Genomic DNA, 22,499 nt, shown 5'->3' on the forward strand with positions numbered 1-22,499 from the left:
CTCAGATTCAACTAACCTTGTATTGTGTGGTCCTGTAGTACTCATTTACTGAAAAGAATCTGTGTGTGTATGAACAACTTGTATTGTTCAAGGGTTGACTTCACTAAAGGCTGGCTTAGCGAAAAAACATGGTCGCCAATACACACAGAAGGCTTGACCATCAGCAGGATTTCTCTGACAATTACATTAATAGTTAAATTTCTGAACACAGAGAGGCAACAGATACTAAAGGGGTGTTGGGACATTTTCTTGGGAAAACCATGGAGCAGCTACATTTTGCCACAGTTCCTGGAACACTCGCGTTCGCCAGAGCCCTGGACCTTCCCTTGCTTTCCAAACAGGAGAGTCTGATACTGAAACTACGGTTGTTTAGGATCCAACTCTCACCATAGCAGCCACAGGTTACTTCAGTTTTATCTTAAACATCCATAGGCAACAGCGACTGTTTTGGTCACCCATCACACATTTGCTCTTCCTGTGGGCCAGAACATCCTGAATTTCCTCTGGTGAACCTTTCCCCGTGACTCAACCCTGTGGATTTTGGATCGGGTGAGGCTCCTTTCTGGCACCAGACGTGGAACATATGACCAAAGTCTGACTCATCAGGAGTGGACAGTGACCCAACTTGATCCAATCAGTGTGAACCCAGGACTCATAGGGGAGGTATTAGAAAAAGGCACTGTCTTCTCTGCTAGAATACAGTAGGGAGGATGGGAGCCCAGAGAGCTGCCGAGTGGAGAATGAGAATGAAGCCAACAGTGAGAGCAGTGCCAAGAGGGAAGGAAACGCTGTCATCCTGATAACATCATTTGGGCTCCAGGCTCACTGAAAATCATGCATCCTGAGACTTTTCAATAACAAACCAAAACCCTTTGCTGATGCCAGTTTGAGTTGAGTTTCTGTCACTTGCAACAGGACAGTTACCTGACATTGCAAAACAGACTATGGAGCTTTGTATTATTCATGGTAGCTTGTACCACTGTTTTAAAAAATTTATCTTAGGGCTTCCCTGGGGGCGCAGTGGTTGAGGGTCCGCCTGCCGATGCAGGGGACACGGGTTCGTGCCCTGGTCTGGGAAGATCCCACATGCTGCGGAGCGGCTGGGCCCATGAGCCATGGGCGCTGAGCCTGTGCGTCCGGAGCCTGTGCTCCGCAACGGGAGAGGCCACAACAGTGAGAGGCTCGCGTACCGCAAAAAAAAAAAAAAAAAATTATCTTAAAAAATCTATCTATCTATTATCTATTTCTTTTTCTTTTTAAAAATAGAGTAAAGCTTCATGTTTTTTGAGATCTCCTAGAGACCTTCATGGATCCCTAATTATTAATTGCCATTGTAGCATATAATTCCTTCCTAAATGCACATGTGAGAGTGCGCACGTCCATAATGACAAGTCAAGGACTGAAGATGCTGCAGTGGAATTTGGGTGCTGGGATCATGCACCAGCTGCTTGGGGCATAGGATTCTGAAAATTAATGTTTTAGCAAAATTATCTATTACCACAGGATGCAGACTTTAGGATCATTAAAGAGGAAACTAAACCTCAAATGCTAAATCTGCAATGTCAAGGATTAACTATATTGCCTCACTGTGTTAATTTGTCCTACTGCAATGTTTTCCTTTCCCTTCCATTTCATCAAGTCCGACTTTTCCTTTAAAAGCCTTCATATCTAACATCCATGCTCCAGAGTAAATTCTGGGTCCAAATACATTTGCTAGCCACTAAAGCAAAGTGAAAATATTAGAAATGTGCCACCTCCTTTTTTTAGTTAAAAAAATTTTTTTTTAAACCTTTCTCTAAAGTCCACAGTTTACTGACCTTTACATTGTAGATTTTCTGTACTTACTGATACAGGAAAAGCAGAGTCATTTAAATGAGTTTCACTTTAAGAGAAGCTGGTATTTGAGAAGTAATATTTATGAAATGACTATTTGAAGGAGTGATTATTTGTATAAAAAAGATTTTTCACTTGAAACAAAGCCTTTTCTATGTTTCCCATTAATATTTACCCTAGTGAGTAAGCTATTTGACTTAATTTATAAAATTGTCCTTAGAATTCTGGAAATTCAGAACAGGAAAAATGTTTGATGATAATTTCATATTTGTAGAAGCCGCGGAATGAGACAAGTTAAATAATTTGCCCAGTAAGTGATTGCTTGGTTAGCGGTAGTTGAGAATGTGTTGCCAGTAGACCCACCTTCTTCTTAAAAGAAGTTCTTCAGGAACCCTCCCTTTGCAACCCGACCCCCTTCCCCAGCCAAAGAAGTTCTTAGACAGAAAGAAAAATGATACAGGTCAGAAACTCGGGCCTCATAAAGAAAGGAAGAGCATTAGAGAAGGAATAAATAAAGGTAATATAAATCTTTTATTTTTCTCATTCTTAATCTAACATAATAGTTTGCTCAAAATAATAATAGAAACAAGGTATTTGGTGATTGTAGCTTATGCATAGTGAAATGAATGACAGTGCTATTATGAGGAATTGGAAATACCCTGTTATAAAGTACTTGGATTACCCATGAAGTGGTATAGTGTTATTTGAAAATGGACTTGGATTAGTTATTAACATCCATTATTTACCACCTGGATGAACTTGGGCAAATTACTGAGTGGCTCCCTTCATCTGACAAAAGTACATAATACAGGTTTATAGAATTTTGATGATCAAATGAAAAGTCCTCTGTTCAATGCTTGGCACAAATTAGGCAGCCAACAAATGGGGGGCTGGATGCTCATAACTGTCCTTCTGACCTGCCCTCCCTTCCAGTTGTCTGAGTTAATTGCAGAGGTTCTGGTTTTCCTTGCAGGACTATCCTTGTCCTGGTCTAGAATCTTGCTTTTGGACCACAGTTCCTGCTTCCTTTCTGGCTGTTTGTCCTCCTTCATTTAGTGGACGTTTTGGGTCCCATCAACTTGCTCATTGACTGTGTTCCTGTGATTTTAGTTCTGGGTGCTCTCACTTGGCTTGGGTTAGAGCACCACTCCCATCAGGTCACTCAGTAACCTGCCTTCTAACCTTGGCAAAATCATTTCAGGTCCTGTACCATACCTGTGTTTCTCTATGGCATGTGCTTGTCAGACTGATACATAAGGATCCAGTTGAGGGAGGAGATGGCTTTTGGCTTGCAATGAGCAGAGAACCCTGGAAAAACCATGACTCGTAATTTTTTCCTGAAAAGAATCTTCACTTTCAAAAAGAATAGGGTGAAAATATACAGTTCAAATCACTTAGAAGCAGAATTGTCTCTAAGGAGAATACTTTTAATTTTGGATGTCAGTGACTCTTTGATTGATCTTGTACTTTTGAATGAATTTGTTCATTTTGGAACCTGGGGAAGCCTATCTGCATGGGCAATTAATCATACATATAAAAGTTTGAATTTGAGTACCTTTACTGTCTTAATATGACTGTTCTAGGTAATTAAGTAATACATGCTCATTATATAAAACCTAGAAAATACAAAAACCTTTAAAGAGAAAATAATCCAGAAATAATCCTAACATTTTGGTGTATGTCCTTGTCGTTTGTTTTTCTTTATGAAATTTGGAAAATCCATGGTTTTATATCCTACTCTTTGCACTTACCAGTATCTCTGTAGTGTCTTTCTACATTTAAAAATACTCCTCCAGGAGAACACTATGGAGGTTCCTTAAAAAACTAAATTAGAACTACCATATGACCCAGCAATCCTACTACTGGACATACACCCTGAGAAAACCATAATTCAAAAAGAGTCATGTACCACAGTGTTCACTGCAGCACTATTTACAATAGCCAGGACATGGAAGCAACCTAAGTGTCCATTGACAGACGAATGGATAAAGAAGATGTGGTACATATATACAATGGAATATTACTCAGCCATAAAAAGAAATGAAACTGAGTTATTTGTAGTGAGCTGGATGGACCTAGAGTCTGTCATACAGAGTGAAGTAAGTCAGAAAGGGAAAAACAAATACTGTATGCTAACACATATGTATGGAATCTAAAAAAAAAATGGTTCTAATGAACCTAGGGGCAGGACAGGAATAAAGACGCAGACGTAGAGAATGGAGTTGAGGACATGGGGTGGGGGAAGAGTAAGCTGGTATGAAGTGAGACAGTAGCATTGACATATATACACTACCAAGCTAGTGGGAAGCAGCTGCATCGCACAGGGAGATCAGCTCGGTGCTTTGTGACCACCTAGAGGGGTGGGATAGGGAGGGTGGGAGGGAGAAGCAAGAGGGAGGAGATATGGGGATATGTGTGTATGTATAGCTGGTTCACTTTGTTATACAGCAGAAACTAACACAACTTTGTAAAGCAATTATACTCCAATAAAGATGTTAAAAAAAATACTCCTCCAAAACATTATTTTTGATGGCTGCTTATCATTTTATTGAATGACTGTATTATGATTTACTCATCTACCCCTATTGCTGGACATTTGTGAATCCTATTAGAAATAATACTTCAGTGTAAATATTTGAACTTTCATTTTTGAGTACTTATCCAGTTATACCCTTCAAATAGATTCTTTGTGAGCACTTTATATTTCCAAGGTCCTCTGGCTGTTCGTGAAGCTCTGGTTTGCCGTCCATGGGATACCATTGAGATCAACTGCAGTGGGGCTAAAGGACCAAAGATGCTTTGGGTGGAGGATGCTCTCTGGTAGGATGCTTTTTATTACCTTCTAGGAGGGGGCTCTTCCCAGTGGGCTTAGTTGCTTGGAGCATATGAAATGGTAAACTTGACAAAGGCAGCTCGCTTTTGTTATGTTAGCTTGCTTATGTTATGAAGGAGTGGTTTCTGTGTCTGTGTCGCCTATTACAGGCTGTAGCCATGTGAGCGCCCTGTAATGCAATATCCTGGGCAGTACCTTCAAGTCTCGCACAGGCCTTAGTTGAAGAGTGATTCCTTTTCCCAAAGGGAGTCCTCAGTCCAGGAGGTTGATGCCTGGAAAACCTCAGGGTATTGCATTGGCTGGGTGGCATTGCAGTGCACCTGTACTGGTCAAAGCCTGCCTGGGAGAAGTGTGTCTACTCATCACATTTCCAGATCCTGTGGAATTGTTGTCCCCAAGAGGTCTAATTTCATACAAATCACGTGTGCCATGATTTTTGGTGAATGATTAGATCAGGTTTCTTATTCTTTTTATTTATAAAAAAAATCCTGGGGCTCCTGGGGAAGAATTACAGAGTCTGAGAAGCAGATAATCACACAGTTTAAAATATTGTGGCTTTTAAAAATACTTATGAGATGGACTTCCCTGGTGGTGCAGTGGTTAAGAATCTGCCTGTCAGTGCACGGGACATGGGTTCGAGCCCTGGTGGGGAAGATCCCACATGCCACAGAGCAACTAAGCCCGTGCGCCACAACTACTGAGCCTGTGCTCTAGAGCCCGCAAGCCACAACTACTGAGCCTGCGCTCCTAGAGCCTGTGCTCCGCAACAAGAGAAGCCACCGCAATGAGAAGCCCGCGCACCGCAATGAAGAATAGCCGCCCCCCACCCCCCGCTCGCCACAACTATAGAAAGCCCACGCGCAGCAACGAACATCCAGTGCAGCCAAAAATACATACATACATACATACATACATACATACATACTTATGAGAGAGAAATTATCACAGAAAAATAACTATTCTCACTAGTAGATATTTACAGATGCACTTTAGAATTATTTTCCAATAAATACCTAGGTTTCAATAAAACCTATTGAAATTATGATTGGAACTGTGGTAAATATATGAATGATTTTGTAAAGCATTGGCATTTTAACAGTATTGAGTTGTTTCATTCAGGAACATGGTAGGTTTCTACATCTTTTCAGGTCATTTATGTCTATCGATAAAATTTTGTGGTTTTAAAGCCTTCACTTTCTTTGTAACTGTTACACTTAAGTATATTATAGGGTGTCTTTTGTTTGTTGTTGTTACTGTGCATAGGATACTTTTCCGGTAGTTGTTCTAACAATTAGTTGTTACTATATTAGAATGTATTGATTCCTGTGTATGTTTCTCATATCAGGCCATCTTATTGAACTCCCTTATTGGTGTTAATAGTTTTTTGGTTTTTTTCTTTTGAGTTTTCATTACCACCCCTCACCGCCCTAATATTAAATAGTGGTGGTAGAGAGAGCATACTTGTCTTTGTCCTGATTTTATGGAAATATCCCCTCTGGGCCAGTCCATCCTGGCCTGTTTGCCCTCAGATTTGTTCCTTGATTTTCCTTGCTCAGTTCTACTGCAGGGGGCTGACATTTGTAGGCTACATATCCTGAGGCTCCCATGTCAGCTGGTGTCCATCTGGGTTCAGCCAATGGGAGGTCCTGGGAAGAGATTAACGAACAAAAGAAAGGGAGCATCCAGAGTATCTCTCCCCTATTCTCTGCCGCAGGTAACAACTCCAGCCACAGCTGCCTCAATTCATGGTTCCATCTCTGGCCGGTCAAGTGTTTCCATGGTTCCAGCATCTGTTGGGTGAATCTGGTTCCTGGCCTCGGGACCTCTTTTTGTTCCTCCAGCTAGGCTGCCGTCAGTCCCCAGCAAGAGCGCCCTTGCCCTAGACCCCTTGTTTTAGAGGGCCCACATATCACAAACACACACAAAATAACTGTTGAAGACCTCATGGTTGCCTTTATGTCTTGGGATCCGGCATCAGTACTGGCATAGCATGGCTTGCAACCCAAAACATCTGTTCTTCTGGTTAACACAGAACAGGCCCCAAGGAGATGCTTATCTATACCTCTTGCCCTGTGTCCTCAAGACAAAAGGCAACTGCATCTGAATGCCTTTAAGTTATGCGGGTTGAGTTGCTGCTGATGTTGGCGATAGATACTGCTTTGGAGTGCTGAGAGGATCTGAGAGTGGAGGCACGTTGATAAAAGAAAAGATGAAATGATTAACTTGTCAAAGTCTTCCTCCCAGAGAGCAGGCCCACAGTAGATTTTTGAATAAGGAGGTATCATTTCCCAGGAGTGATGAGCATCCGTTTTCTTGCTTCCCTTTGTGTTCCAATTCATGGCTCTGGAGTTACACATGAATTAGCATGGTATTTTGAACAGTAGCACACAGTAACTGAGGAACTTTTTACAACATTATGCTCTTGCAATTCGTATTGCTCTTAAACTACCAGTGTATTTCTCTAGACCTAATCTGAATTTTGGCCCCCGATCCAGAAATATTCTTGTGTGGAACATAGTTTGAATTTGTTTCTAGCGATGTGGCCTCAACTGAGCGAATAGTCATGAAGTTCTTTGGGGAAACTCAAAGATTATTTATGATATGTCTTGAATCTATCCATAGATGAAATACATTTAAATTTGACTTTATAGCCACTTAAGACATATAATGGAAATGTCAATTAAATGTTGTTAAAGCCATTAAATTTAATTGAGAGTGGGTATAAGATATACTAGGATAGCTAAATGAAACAATAGAAGATCTTTAAATACAGAGCAAAATGTGGTCTTTGGTGGAAAATGAAATTAACTTTGGATTTGTGCTATCCAAAAGTTTTTGATATGAACTGTTGCTTGCTATTTTTAATATAAAAAAGCATATCTAAATTTGGCAATTTCTCACTTAAAGGGATTAAAATATTTTAAAATTGTAAAGAAAATGGTTTTCTAAGTAGAAATGAACTATGTAGAACCAAAAGTGATATTCCAAAAAAATATAAGGAAATTAGAACAAGGAAATGCAAATGTTTTTATGATTTTAAAGAAGATTCACATACAGTTAATCCCAAAGTAATGTCTGTAGTAACTATTTTCCAACCATTATTGATCAAATTATGGTCTTGTAGAGAGATTTGAATAAATTAAGCAATGTACTGCAATTTTTGGTTTTCTTCATTCTGACATTTAAATATTTGAAAGAACTTAATAAATATTGTGTGGATATAGATGTTACTTTAAGAGATAGTAAAAATCATGCTGTATGTGATAATGATTTATATGGTGAAAGTAATATAGTATTTTTTGCATTAACAATAATTTGTCATATGTGATTGCTACAATGCTTGAATGTAACATGTAAAATTCCAAATGCAAGTATTGCTTTAAGAATTTTATTGACACTTCCAATAGAAGTGCTATTGCCTCAGTAAAGTTTCTCCAAATTGAAATTAATTAAAAAAAACTATCTAGAAACTACAGTGAATCAAAAACAGTTGTCAAAAACATTTGGCATTATCATCTATGGAATATAATGTTATGTGAAAATCCTGGTTACAACAATAGAATGATTTTTCTGAAACAAAAGTCAAGAAGGTTAAGTCTTATGATACACATATTACAAGTTAATTACGAAGTCTTTATTTTACTCACTTTCACGTTGTTGGCCCATCAATGCATGAGCAATAATAATTAATTTGGTTGTCTTTGATATTTTGCCAACTTTTTTTCATACAAAAGCCGTAACTTTACACATATTTGAAATTTCTGTCATCATAAAGGTAGAACGATAGAAAATTCTTAGTTAACAATTTTTCACTTGACTTCTGCCTTTTAAACATTTAGACATATGGTATGTGGGCCTCCATTTGTATGCTCGTCCTGAGCTCCTTGTTAGAGGTGAGCCTGCCTTCAGCTGCGGGGTGGTAGTGGCTTTTTGCTATCAACTTCCTGTTGCCTGCTTGGCTTCTTGGTTCTTCCATCATCCTTTAATTTTGCACAAATAAGCAGACACATGAATATTTTCTTATGTCCCTTTCTTTTTTACATGAAAGGTAAAGTCATGGGTTAAATAGTGTCCCCCCCCAAAAGGTATGTTGAAGTCCTTATCCTCATGCCCTCAAAATATGGCCTTATTTAGAAACAGTGTCATTGTAGATGTAATTAGTTAAGATGAGGTTATGCTGGAGTAGGCTAGGCTCTTAATCCAATGAGACTAGTGTCCTTATAAGAAGAGAGAAATTTGGAGACAGACGAAAGGATGATGTGAGAGAAGATGTTCATGTGCTGACACAAGCAAAGACTGGAGTGAAGCATCTGTAAACTGGGAAATGTCAAGAATTGCCAGCAGACCCTGGAGGTTAGAAGAGGCCGGGAAGGATTGTCCCCTACAGGTTCCAGAGGGAGCATGTCCCGCTAACAACTTGATTTTGGACTTCTAGCCTCTAGGACTGTGTGACGATACATTTCTGATGTTTTAAGACACATAGTTTGTGATACTTCGTCATAGAAACGCTAGGAAACTAATATAGGTGGTATAATGGATATACTCTTTGCCTGTTGTACAAGTGCTCTGCAGGCTAAATACCTGGAAGCACATCCATTGGGTCATAACAAGCCTGTATTTTTCATCTTAACAGCTCCTCCGAATTGTCCTCCAGTGTGGCAATGTCAGTTTACTCTCCTATCAGCCTTGCATGGGAGCACGTTTCCTTATGCCCTGGCCAACACTTGACATTAACAGACATGTACTTTTTTCCCATCTGATGGGTAAAAAGCAGTATTTAAAAAAATTGTATTCCCTGATTACTAGTGAGATTGAGTTTTTTCCCATATGTTAATTTCCCATTTGAATTTCTTCTTCTGTAAATTGTCTTTTTATAACCTTTGCCCGGTTTCCTGTTGTGTTATTTGTTTTATTCCTACTAGTTTGAAATACTTCTTTATGCAGGAGATGATCTTATTCATTTTAAACCATTCCTGGTATAGGAAGAGCTTTTAAATATCAAGAATGTTTGTTGGGTTTAATTGGTTGTCTTTTCAGCTTCTAGTGAGATGATCAAATGATATTTATTTGACCTATTGATATGAGGCACCTGTAATTGTAAGAACTTTAAGAAGCAGAGCAATTAAATATTTATGGGCAAAAGGAGTGATGCCAATGTGGGGTTTTTCAAAATATGTCTAGAGGGCTGCCTGGTTAGAACAGAGGATGTGTCTAAGGGAATGTGACGGTCAGCTTTAGAAAACTGGCTGAAGCTTTGTGGGGCTTTATGTGGGGTACAGAGTTTGAGCTTTACTGTACAGGCAAAATGAAATCACTGCAGAATTTTGAGTAAAGGACTGTAGAATTTAAGAAGATTAATATGATGCTGTGGTGGAGGAAGACGAAAATAAAAGCAAGGAGTGGACTTAGAAACCCAGGGGTGAGATGAAAATAGCCTTTTGCCATAATGACCCTAATAAGGAAAAAAAGGAGGAAGGTAGGTATCACACCAATATGACTCTGATGAGGAGAGATTTAGGAAGAAGATCTTCATAAGGAAAGAAGTGTACCTATTCAAGCATAAGTACTAACGCGTCACAGACTTGGGGGACTTTGTCAGGAGGGCTAAAGTGGAAGATAACTTTTGGGTTTCAAATAATGTCCAAAGTTAATTAGGACAGTAGAAATAAGAATATACAGAGGGCCTTTTCTCTGGGCAATGATGTAATCTTGATGGACGGCTAAGAGAAAGCACACCTCATCAACCTTTATTTTGCTTCCAATTGACAATGTCAAGGAGAGTGATTTTCAGACTGAAGGTGGGGTGTAGGGTAGAACAACTATGATAACTGAAGATAGTTCACAATGGGTGAAAAAATTATAGGAGAGCATCTATCTGCTCTGTGTGAGCTGTACCCCAGGAAACTGAAAGAAGTTTTAATGATATCTCTGAATCTCTGATGTTGACCTTGGAGAAAGCCTGGAGAATGTGAACTTAAAAATAGATGTGTGTGTATGCCTGTGTGTGTGTGTGTGTGTGTGTGCAAATAGAATTCCAAATTTCAAAAATGTAGATTTCACAAATTGCAAATGATCTTAATGTCATTTCGGGGCAAGATCCTAGGATAGCATTCTGAAGGGATGACTTGTAGTCTCCTAGAAGAGGAGGTGAGGATCTTTGGTTCTACATGGGTCATACCATGACTGTTAGATCCAGGAGCACGATCTGATGCAGGAAGCACTAAAAATCAGGAGGTATTAGAAACCCAGTAGGAGCAAGCACAAGGAGGACATGAAGAAAGAATATTTAGCTTGGAGGGAAGAAGGCTTAGAGAGAACATGGTGGCTGATGTCAAATATGAGAAAGACCATTATATGGAAGAGGGATCAGGTATCTGTGGGCTTCTCGAAGGCCAATGGGTAGAATTCCAGGGACCTAGGATAAGGCTTAGGATAAGGAAGACCTGTGTAACCACGTGCACCATCCAGTAGTGCGTTCCAAGACAGTGATTTTTCTTTTTCTTTTTTTAAAGATTGATTTATTTTTGGTCGTGCCGGGTCTTAGTTGCGGCACGCGGGATCTTCCTTGAGGCATGCGGGATCTTTTGTTGCAGCGCAGTCTTCTCTCTAGCTGTGGTGTACGGGTTTTCTCTCTCTAGTTGTGGTGCGTAGGCTCCAGGACATGTGGGCTCTCTAGTCTGCAGCATGTGGGCTCTCTAGCTGAGGCTCGCGAGCTCAGTAGTTGTGGCGCCCGGGCTTAGTTGCCCCACAGCATGTGGGATCTTAGTTCCCTGACCAGACATCGAACCTGCATGCGCTGCATTGTAAGGCGGATTCTTTACCACTGGACCACCAGGGAAGTCCCCCAAGACAGTGATTTTTCTATCACTGCAAGTGTGCTAGCAGAAGCCGGTCAGTCACTTTTTTTGGAAATGTTCTTGAAGAGATTCATGTGTTATTGTGTGGGTAACTCTAAAGTTCCTTCCAATTTTGAGCTTCTGTGATCCTAGGCCAGTGTAGGTGCGAATGGGAAGGATTAGGTTGGAAATACAGAGACTGTGAAGCCGTAACTAATGAGGAATTGGAAGAAGACAGAGGGAAGAAATGTAGATCACTCAGTTGAGAAAAGAAAATCCTGTAGTCATATAGTCTAGAGGAAGAATCCACCATCTTTTTAGCCCCAAAGACCAGGATCATCTCCAAATGGTTTAGGGCTGTCCAAGAACGTTGCACTTTAAAGAAGGCCTCTAATCAGTGTCTTTCATAGGATTTTGGGGATGGAGGACAAACATTTCAAAATACAATTTTAATGATGTTCAGAAAAGATGACATTGTGCATTTTGCTCCCTTCCCCCCGCAGGACTGCTCAGGAGGACCATGAGGGAGGGGCAAGGCACATCATTGGAAGCAGGCCTAAGGCACAGGCCAGGAGAAAAAGTTAAAAAGCAAGAGCAAGAAAGGAGTGGAATAATGGCAGAGAGAGGAAGAATACAGACAAAATGAACAAGTACATTTATTGTGAACAGAAGCTGCCTGGGCTTCCAGAGGTCTCAGGCGCACCTCTTTCAGCTGGTTCTCAGGGGCAGGAGAGTTGGGTACCAGGAGACTGAGGCTCTACTGCTGGCTGTGCCCCAGCTTCCCGAGTGACCTTGTAGATGTCATTTCGCCTTTCTGCCTCCTTCCTATTGTCAAAGGCAGGCATACTGCTAAGCTAAAAGTGCTCTGGGCTTTACGGAAGAAAATAGCTCCAGAAATTTAAGACGTTGCCTGCCTGTGTACGAAGTGTCTGCACTTGTTTCTGTTTTTTTCACGGTTGACGGAGGGAGAGCGGGTAAGAGGAGTGTAGAAAGAAAGGTGAGAAGACATTGTGGCCAAAGTCGCTTAGCTCCGCCTTAGCTCCCGGGACCGGGATCTGGCAGAGGGGACATGCCTGCAGCCCGCGACCAGTGGGGCACCCAGGAACCCGAGCGGACATCCTCGGGTTCAGCTGTCCCTTCAGCGAGTCCCATTGCAGCATCAGGGACGAAAAGCGAGGCACACCCCTCCCCCACTAGATGGCACTGAAACGCCTCGTTCGCGATTTTCAAAATGCAGGAAGGAGGAAAAAAGACAAAAAGAATATGGTGGAGGTGCGCTCATTTTGCATCGCAGGCCCAGTTGTTCAAAGCAGGGTGCCGGACCCTCTCTTACTCCCCAGGGTAGCTCTTTACCCGGCAGTGCAGGCCCTCGGCTTTGGAATGAGGGTGAAAATGAGGGGCGAGGCTTAGAGTGAAGAGCCTAAGGTTTCGACCTGGGAGGGAGGCTCCCAGCCCTGCGGCGCCGTCTCACGTGAGCCGGGCGGTGTGTGTGTGGGGATGAAGCTGGGCTCGCTCGGGGCCCACTCGCTCAAGGTCTGGGGTCTACCCGCGACACCTCTCAGAGCCCTCGCAGAGCCCAAATCCAGCCCCCACCCGGATAAGGACAAAGCCCGCACCGAGGTTTCGTTTAACCCCACTTCCCCTCCTCAAAGCGCGAGGCCCTGGGCGTTTTCATAATGTCTATTAAGCACCACCCCCCCACCCATGAAAATTCTGTTCCTCTTGTCTGGAAAGGATCAGTCAATTTTCTTTTTTCTTCTCCCGCTGAGGAGGGAGGTGGAGGCAAGTGGAGGTGGGTGTGTGTCGGGTGTCTGGCGCTGGCGTGGGGCTGGACCGGGGCTGGCGGTGACAACCCCGCGGACACGCGTTCAGCCCCGGGTGGAAACGCCTGTAGCTAATAGGATAGCGCCTGTGGCTTTCTAGGGAAAACAAAGATCAAATACAATCCAGGACATCTGCGACCGAAACCGGGGATGCAGGGAACTTCCTCAGCCCCTCTGAATGCCGACTCCGCAATAAGCAGTCTTTTCTTCTATTTAAGGGAATTTTCCACGACTGAAAAGAGATAAACAGGAGATGGAGGCAACATCCCTAATTTAATACTAATGCGTGTAAACATGCTACATACCACATATATGTATATGTGCATAAATATGGATGTGGTTGGGCACAAACCTCTCTAGACACCATTGACTTGCCTGGTCAAAGAATAAGGCTTAGACATTTTGCCTGGGAAATGGTGCACTTTATCTTTAAGAATGCTAGAAAAATAAGAGATGAGGCTCACGTTGCACGGATGACATCACTAGCTTTTGGCTGCGCGCTCCGTGTTCTCGTCTGTGGGTTTTAGCCAAGGCTGCAGCGCCCGGCGCCCGAGCGAGCACAGCAGCGGCTTCCTACAGCGCCCGCAATCGGGCGATGCTATTTCCCGAGCCTCCCGGGCGCAGCCTGGGCTCTCGCTCCCCGGCACCGGCCGAGACCGCAAGGCCCCGGAGCCGCCGCGGCTAGAGGAGGAGGCCGGGAGGGGAAGCTGAGCGACCCAGCCTCCCTCCCCCACCCTCGCCCCATTCACCTCGGCGACCACCTCGCCGGGAGCCTGATCGTGGAACGCCGAGGCTGGGATGCGATTCTCTGCACGCTGCCGAGCGAGCCGGCACCTCAGCTCCTGGGTGGGCTGCGAAGAAAATGCTGCAATCTGAGAGCGGCTGACCCCAGTTGGGCAGCGCAGACGGGGTGCTAGAGTGCCGGGGCTCAGGTGTAAGGAGAAGGGGGCGGATTGTGTTGAAGGGCCGGGGCAGTTGTTTTTCTGGGTACCAGCAGCTCCCGGGCAGCACGTTCCCGGGGCTACCCGGGAGCCAGATGAAGTGAGGCGGAGGCGCCGCGGGAGAGGCGGGTCTGAAGGTGGCAGGGTGGACACTCCAGGAAGAAGACGGCACTGGGGAGGGCGGCATGACGCCCCGGGGGCTGGCTGCTTGGCTGGCGGGGAGCAGCCATCGCGCGACCTGTCCATGGTGTTGAAGGCGCCCTGCGCCGAGCTCCGCGAGCCCCGCGTGGTGCGCCCTGCCGGGTGCGCCCTCCCCGGCGCAGCCCGCCTCTCGCGCCCGCGAGCTGCCGCCCCGTCGCCGCAAACCCCCGGCCAAGGCTCGTCCGGTAACGCCGTCCGGGTGACCGCACCGTCGGCCCGAGGGGCCGCCTGAATGGCGAAGCAAGAGGCAGACGACCCGGGAGCTCGCGGGGAAAGGTCGGCCGAGACCGTGCGCCGACTGCGAGCCCGCCTCTGAGCGCAGCGCGCTGGCCAGAAGAAGCAAAGGACCTGCTGGTGGCCAGAGGACAGAGATTTTTAAAAGACCCGACCCAGAGAGGAAGAACATTTCTTCTCTCGCAGACCGGAAGGGGGAGAGTGGCTGAGAGGGAGACCCAGGCGGGACGCAGGGCAGGCAGCCCTGGCATCTGGAGGTTTCCTTCGCGGGCCGGCCGCATCGCGGGTGTTGCAGTTCATCCAGTCGTCTAGCGGCTCCTCCTGATAGACACTCTCCCACCCCATCCCCCTCCCAAGAAAGCCAAGCGAGTGGGTCCCATCGCCCCCCTACACAAAGAAAGCCCAAGGAGCCCCGCCGCAGCCGAGGGCACTCGGTGTTTGGTTTCCGGCCCGAGGGCAGCGTCGCCCGAAGCCCGGCTGAGTGCGGCCGCGGCGGGTTCGGAGCAGTCGCTTCCTGCCGAGCCGGGAGGGGGCGGGAGGCGGCCGTGTCTGGCTCGCCGCCGCCTGAGGCTGCACCTGCTCCGCAGGATGCGCAGAGGCTTGCCGGAGCCTCTCCGGATGAGAACTTTTTAGGCTGCCCGCCCGCGTTCCCGCAGTCCCTGGGCTGCGCACCGGCAGCCGCGGGCCGAGGGGGCGCCGCTGCGCGACCCCCTCTCCCGCCCCCTCCCCCTCCTTGGCTCGGCAGCCCGCCCGCCCGCAGCTGTGTTCCGGGCGCGCGGAGGGAAGGCGAGGCTGCGGCGGGTCATGCCCACGGTGTAGCCGCGAAGCGGAGGCATGGCTGCCGGAAGGTTCCTGCTCTACACGGGCCTGTCGCTAGCGCTCTGCGCCCTGGGCATGCTGGCCGTGGCCGTCTGCTCAGACCACTGGTACGAGACGGACGCCAGGAAGCACAGGGACAGGTGCAAGGCCTTCAACACGCGCCGGGTCGACCCTGGTTTCATTTACAACAATAACAACAACTTGCCACTCCGGGCCAGCCGCTCGCGCCTGGACCGCTGGGAGGGCACACTCCTCCGGGCCCGGAATCGCCGGCAGCTCTTCGCCATGAGCCCCGCCGACGAGTGCAGCCGGCAGTACAACTCCACCAACACTGGCCTCTGGAGGAAGTGCCACCGACAGGGCTTCGACGCGGAGATCGCGGCCCTGATTCGGAAAGGTAAGCGCTCGCCGCGACGCGTGGCGCTGCGGAGAGACCGGCGCCTCTGGGCCGGGCCGCCCTCTCCTCCCTTGAGCGGCCGCAGTCTCGCAGGCCTCCTGGTTCCAGGAGGTCAGGTTATCCAGGCTCGGCTGAGGCTTGCAGTGGCCAGATCTTGCCGCCGAGTTGCTGGTAATGGAGGCTTACCTCTCCCTACCCGGCCTCTTGCCTTGCGTTTTGTCTGATGGGATTCCAGTAGAATCTCACGGTCCAGGGTTTTTACACAGGGAAATGGCTTCAGTAGTCTCTGAAAAGCAAGGGAGTCTATAATGTTCTGCTTTTAGTAGAGGAAGCCCTTTAAGAGTGATTTGTCGGTGTAGACACACTCCTAGTTTTAATCTTTGTTTTAGATGTTGTTGAACTGATTCATCAAGGGAAATTTGGGAAAACATCTCACAGAGAAGGCCTTATTCATGCCGGAAGCGTTTAAGTGCTATGCTCTACCGGGCATACTGCAGGCATTGGTCATATAAACATTAATAAATCACAGCCCCTGCCCTGTTTCACCCCAAAAGCCCGTTGACCTGTAGCATCATGCCACAATTCATGATTTCTCATTTTGAGAAAGTGGTTGACAAAAGTGTCTTATGCACATTGAATATGAACAAGATCTAATAAGCACACAAAAAGTAGTTCTTCCAGCAGCACCAAAGTGGGTACTTAAGACAAAAAAATACTATTTTCAGAAGATTTGTATAAAAAATACCCAAAGTTTACCAAAACAGAAAACAAACTGCATTTGCTAATGATAAAAATTTATTTGATACTTTAATATGATCACATAAATTTTTAAAAGTCTCTTCATCTGATGCAGTTTGTAAATCTTGCATGATTTATACTTTGGGGACTCTCCTGTTCCGTTAACCTACTGAGATGTTGTTTCGATGTATACTAATATTGCTCTGAAGAAGGGAATATGCATTGATGGTAGCTGCACCCTGGAAGATGTGGTGCAATTCTATGTCTTGTTCCCCACACCTCCCTTCATTTTGTTCATCTATTAAGTGGTGATACCAAAGTGAAAACAATGCTGTTATCTGCAAAGTCTCTGTGGCCAAGATACCGAGCAGTTTCTTAATGTCTCAGTAAATATAATGCAAGGTTTCTCCTGTTTTAAAATCTTATATGTGAGAACTGATATTCTTTGATTTATAAAACTGTTGACATGGATCAGAAAAAAATTGTTAATTTGAAAAAAAAGTCAGTTGTTTAAGAAAGGCAAACAGTGCGTATGGATTTAGATTTAGGTGGGGTAGGTCCAGAAAGAGAATCCATCTTAATGTTTGTTTTACAGCTTCTGTAGAATGACGAGGGATTTTAGCTGATTTAGTTAAGAATGTATTACTATTAGAAATATCACATCTGCTTCATGGTTAGACTCTTATTAGAGCAGGGTGTCCCGCTTGGAGCTCTACAACTTTGTCAAGCTGTACAGGATATTGGAGAATTGCAGAAGGGAACAACTTGGGTTTGGATTTAGAAGTGGGAAAACAAGAGGAAGCGGAAGAGTTTTTGACAATGGGTGACTTCGTAGCAGTTTTCAAATTCTCAGATTCAGAAAATGTTGTTTTATCCGTCATTTTCTGCTTTTATTAAAATTGCAGTGGTAGGAAGTTAGCTGACATGTGAGGAAGAATTCATGTTAATAATGACTGACAAACACTGGTAGGACTTGCTGAAGGACATTCTTGAATTTCCTTTCTTGAACATCTCCTGGAACAAGACTGGTATCCTTCTGTCTGGTACTGGTTAACCCCACTTAGAAAAAGGGGGATGGAATTCGTGGCTTCTGGTGGTTCCATTGAGAGCTTTGATTCCATGTTGCTCTGCTTGGCGATCCGACTAGAAAGGTTGACTTGGTCTGTGCACCAGAGGGATTGGTTACCATAATGACATGTTCTTCCGGTGAAGCTGGAAACACAGTGACAGGGAAAGGGGTAGGGGAAGGATGTACAACATTTTGACTTTGTATCGACTGATTTTTAATTGAAGCAACAGAAAATGGACCAGCAGGGGGATTGAATACACTGATACCTAGAGTTGGGAGGGCACTGTATTTCTCTTGAACTAATGCAAACACTGTTCCCCATCACCCAAAATAAAGCAATCACTGTCAGCTGCAAGCCCTTGCTTACCATGGCTGTTTCTGTCCATTTGACATTCTTGTTAGTTATTATTGAGATAGATGGCATGCCAGCCTTACAAATCTTGAGAGACTTAAGGGCACTATCTTCATTTTTTTTTTTTTTTTTTTTTTTTTTTTTTTTTTACTATCTTCATTTTTAATCTCAAAACATAATCTTTCAAAGCCAGATCTGCTTTTTCTAAGTAGTGATGGACACATTTTGGAAATAAGTGCATCTTATATTAGGAGAATTCACAAGCAATTCCAATGGCACATAGAATGTAACCTCTAGACTTAATGTTCCTCCTAGAAGTACAGATTTTAGAAGGAAGTTAAAAAATAAATTGATATCCCTATATTTACTTTTAGGACACCTTAGGGAAAGATATTTCTCTCATGGTATTCATTAGCAGCCTCAAAAGCTATCTTACGCCTTTGTCTTTTTTGGAAACATCTTCGATTAAAATTCTGGAGATATGTGTTGGGCAGGGGGAAAGGGAAATCAGAGAAAAGACTGCTTAAAATCTGTCAGTATTATGGGAAAATTAGAGATTTATCTAAATGATCATATAGCCCTAAAGAACTCAGTCATTTGTTAAATCAATGTTCATTACATTAGAAAGTGCTGTTTTTGCATTTTACAATAAAACCACATAATTAATAAGAAAACAAAACAAATCCATATCTGATTTGAAGATAAAGTCCTTGGGATTCATGTTCTTTCTGGAATCCGTTTCTTGCCCTGCTGACATGACTGTACCCACAAAAAGGCATTTCTGATCACTGCGTATTTATTTGTTTGTCTTACTGAACAATAAGTTCCTGGAGGGCAGGAAAGATAATCATTTGTAAAATACATCTGCTTGGTACTTGGGAAATATACAAATTAGGTTCACAGAAACTTATCCATCAAGAGCTTATTCTAATTGTAGGAACACTGTATGGGAATCCAAATAAAGGATTAGTCAGAAAACTGTGATAGGAAATGAACCAGTGTAGCTCTCAGGGCAGGTTAATATTGCAACAGAGGCTACATAATTTAACAAGGAGGATTTCTTGAGCAAAAGCTTTGCTAAGGAATAGAGGTAACACCGTAGTTTTGGATAACACGTGTCATTGAAAAAACACATATCACGCACAATCATTATTTTTCACATTAGATAAGATTTTAATTATTTCCTTCTCGAGGGTAGGATTTGGGTAGAGGGTGCAGCAAGGATCAGTCACTCTTGAATTCCCATCTGTGTCCATACTCATGTCCTCTTGTCTTCCTGCTTTTCAACCTCATCTGTGTCTCCCTAGTAAGTCACTGCACTGGGGACAGATCAATGGCGGGATCAGCTTCTGAAATCCAAGAGACTTCCAGACCCTTAGGAGGACCAGCTACAGGTAGGATTCTGTTCCCGGGAACATGTATATTCTTTGGTTAGTACTGAAATCTTATATTGATATGGCTTGAAATCAGCAGACCTTCAACTGAGACGCTAAGAACTTTTTTATTATTTGAAAATAAGCCTTATAATAGCATTTGACCTAAATGGTTTTCATAATCATGGAGCGATGGTCAATGTTCTGAAGTATATTTTAATGGAACATTGCACATATTCACAAATTAATAATGTTACTCAGCAAATATTTACTGCATAGGTATTATGGGATGGGCACATATCACTAGAACGAAGAGAGAATAAGACCTGGTCCTTAGAATTCCCATAGTCTGTTAGTGTCACATAGAATAAGTGACAAGTACAAGACACTGAGAGCAACAGAAACAGATGCAGAGAAACAGAGGACGTGATGCTGGACTGTGTCGGCAGTGGGATGAGGTCAGGCGGGAAGGAGTTAGGGAGAGCTGCCCTGAGGAAATGAAATTTGAACAAGATTTTCATAAAGTTTGGAGGTGGATGGGGAAGAAGGGCATTTCAGGCAAAGAGGCCAGCATATGCACAGCCATGGAGGTGTGAACCAGCAGTTTGGCCTTGTGAGTGTTGATTTCTGCGGCGAGGGAGAGGAGCAGACCAACAGCTGGAGAGCAGGCGAGGGCCAAGTCAAGGAGCTTGTGAGCTCAGATCCCCTGTAGCAGTGCGGCCCATAGGATGGCTGCTAGCCACACGCGGCTACTTAACTTAAAATAACCAAAATTAAATAAAATTTAAAAATCACTTCTGGGCTTCCCTGGTGGTGCAGTGATTGAGAGTCCACCTGCCGATGCAGGGGACAGGGGTTCGTGCCCCGGTCCGGGAAGATCCCACATGCCGCAGAGCGGCTGGGCCCGTGAGCCATGGCCGCTGAGCCTGTGCGTCCGGAGCCTGTGCCCTGCGACGGGAGAGGCCGCAACAGTGAGAGGCCCGCGTACCTCAAAAAAAAAAAAAAAAAAAAAAAAAAAAAAAATCACTTCTTTAGTCACATTGGTCACATTACAGATGCTCAGTAGCTGTATGTATCTAGTAGCCATCATTTCAGACAGTGCAGATTAGAGAATGTTTCCATCACCACAGAAAGTTCTATGGGACAGGGCGACATGGAGCCTATAGCCTCTAAGAGCAAGCGCATACTTTATTTCAGATGAGGGATAATTGAACATGGTAACTTGGGCTTAAATTTAAGAGTATTATTCTACACCTGAAGAAACTTTGCTACTTGAATGTTTCACAGAAGGTTTTAGTTCATGGTCAGTTGTGCTAAATCTATGTTTTATTAATTTTCCATGTTTTTCTTTTTAAATAAATTTAATTAATTAACTAATTAATTAATTTATTTATTTTTGGCCGCGTTGGGTCTTCATTGATGTGCGCGGGCTTTTCTCTAGTTGTGGCGAGCGGGGGCCACTCCTCGCTGCGGTGCGCAGGCCTCTCAATACGGTGGCCTCACCCGTCGTGGCGCGCGGGCTCAGTAGCTGTGGCTCACGGGCTCCAGGCGTGCGGGCTTCAGTAGTTGTGGCGCATGGGCCTAGTTGCTCCGTGGCATGTTGGATCTTCCCGGACCAGGGCTGGAACCCGTGTCCGCTGCATTGGCAGGCGGATTCTTAACCACCGTGCCACCAGCGAAGCCGCTAATTTTCCATGTTTGACTCACAGAATTCTCTTCTCTCCTTTCCCTCCCCTGACTCCATTAAAGTAACTTGCAAAGTTGACTGGGTGGGAAGATTAATAGTAATCAGACTTGGTGCCAGGTACTCTGCTAAAAGCTTTACATATATTACCTAACTTATTCTTCATAATACTGCTCTGAAGTGGGTAGTATTATTATTTATCTCTATTCTACAGTTGAGGAAACTGAGACACACAAAGCTTCATTAACTTGCCACAGCTCATGATAAGGAAATGAAGTTGTCAGGATTTGAATTCTGGCTCCTGGTTTGGAGACTCACGCACCCCACTCTACTGTCACCATAGAGTCTGTCAGGGCAGGGGTGGGGGAAGAAGAAGCTGGTATACTGATTCCCCAAACTAAAAAAGAAATAGGGTCCCTTTGCTGTACACCTGAAACTAACACAACTTTGTAAATCAACTATAACTTTGTAAATCAACTTTAATAAGAAATAAACTTGCTGTTTCAAAGATATAACAAAATAGGAAGTAATTTTAGAATCCACAAAGGTGAGACCTGCTGGAGGACTCCAGCTTAGCACTGAGAGGAAGGTCATTGCGAAGCAAAGCATCTCACTTTGCCTAGAGACCCCCGGACAGAAGCTTGTCCACCTTTTGTTCTGTGATTTTGAGTTTTTGTTTTTTTTTTTTGAGTGTGTGTTTTGTTCACTGTGGTAGGTGCTGAGGTTATAGACATGAAGGACGTACACATTCATTCCACAAATATTTATTGATGGCCTGGAGGCTGGGTATTGTGGAGAAGCTTAAATCAACTTAAGCTCCCCCCCATTCCATGGGGGGAGAGACAAACAATAAATAAATACAGATGGAATAAAAATAATATCGAATGAACTAATCAATATATAATATAATGTGCAGTAGTGGATGCTATGAAGTGTCTTTGCCCTTGGGAAGCAGAAAGGGGAAGGTGGACAAGTAAGCCAAAAATTAAATAGTTCTATTAGTTTTGGTTTCATAATATCCAGAGACTTTACCTGCTCACAGGCAGACATACACAAAACCCACGGTCTCTGTATAAGGTGTGCATCCCCGTGCATATGTGTTATATGTGTGTTGGAGGAGAACAAAGAGTCATCATGTGGTTCTTGTCCTGAGGGAGCTTACGCTCCAGCTCACTGTTTCCCAAGTTCATTGTCACGTGTGGGTGAATCAGGCTCTTCTGCAGGAGGTCACGTCTGTATCAACTGGATCAGGAATCAGCTGGTCAGGGAACTCAAGGGTGAGCTCATCTTATTGAACCAACAAAGTCAAGGGTCTTGTTTCTGTTGCAGAAGGTGAGTTTATTTGTTCCTTTACTGTAGGGTAGGT

The 22,499-nt window shown here is 44.2% G+C and overlaps 1 protein-coding gene and 1 long non-coding RNA gene across 4 annotated transcripts in view; both read left to right on the top strand.

Moving 5' to 3' along the window:
• LOC109551638 (uncharacterized) overlaps nt 1–13,113 on the top strand; it is a 32,471-nt gene extending 19,358 nt beyond the window's left edge. Inside the window, exon 3 of the long non-coding RNA XR_002178403.3 lies at nt 12,006–13,113. This is a non-coding gene — a long non-coding RNA (uncharacterized lncRNA). The remainder of the gene's footprint in view (nt 1–12,005) is intronic.
• Nucleotides 13,114–13,798: 685 nt separating this feature from the next.
• TMEM178B (transmembrane protein 178B) overlaps nt 13,799–22,499 on the top strand; it is a 370,876-nt gene continuing 362,175 nt past the window's right edge. For 2 of the 3 annotated variants that reach the window (XM_033863365.2, XM_019945224.3), the window contains exons 1-2: nt 13,799–15,917; nt 19,384–19,470. In XM_033863365.2, the coding sequence (XP_033719256.1) occupies nt 15,536–15,917; nt 19,384–19,470 (469 nt within the window). In that variant the 5' untranslated portion in view covers nt 13,799–15,535. The remainder of the gene's footprint in view (nt 15,918–19,383; nt 19,471–22,499) is intronic. The other variant, XM_073810004.1, reaches the window with a different exon arrangement.

The sequence above is a fragment of the Tursiops truncatus genome, chromosome 9, assembly GCF_011762595.2.
Source record: "Tursiops truncatus isolate mTurTru1 chromosome 9, mTurTru1.mat.Y, whole genome shotgun sequence".
In the NCBI taxonomy this organism is placed as follows: Eukaryota; Metazoa; Chordata; class Mammalia; order Artiodactyla; family Delphinidae; genus Tursiops; species Tursiops truncatus.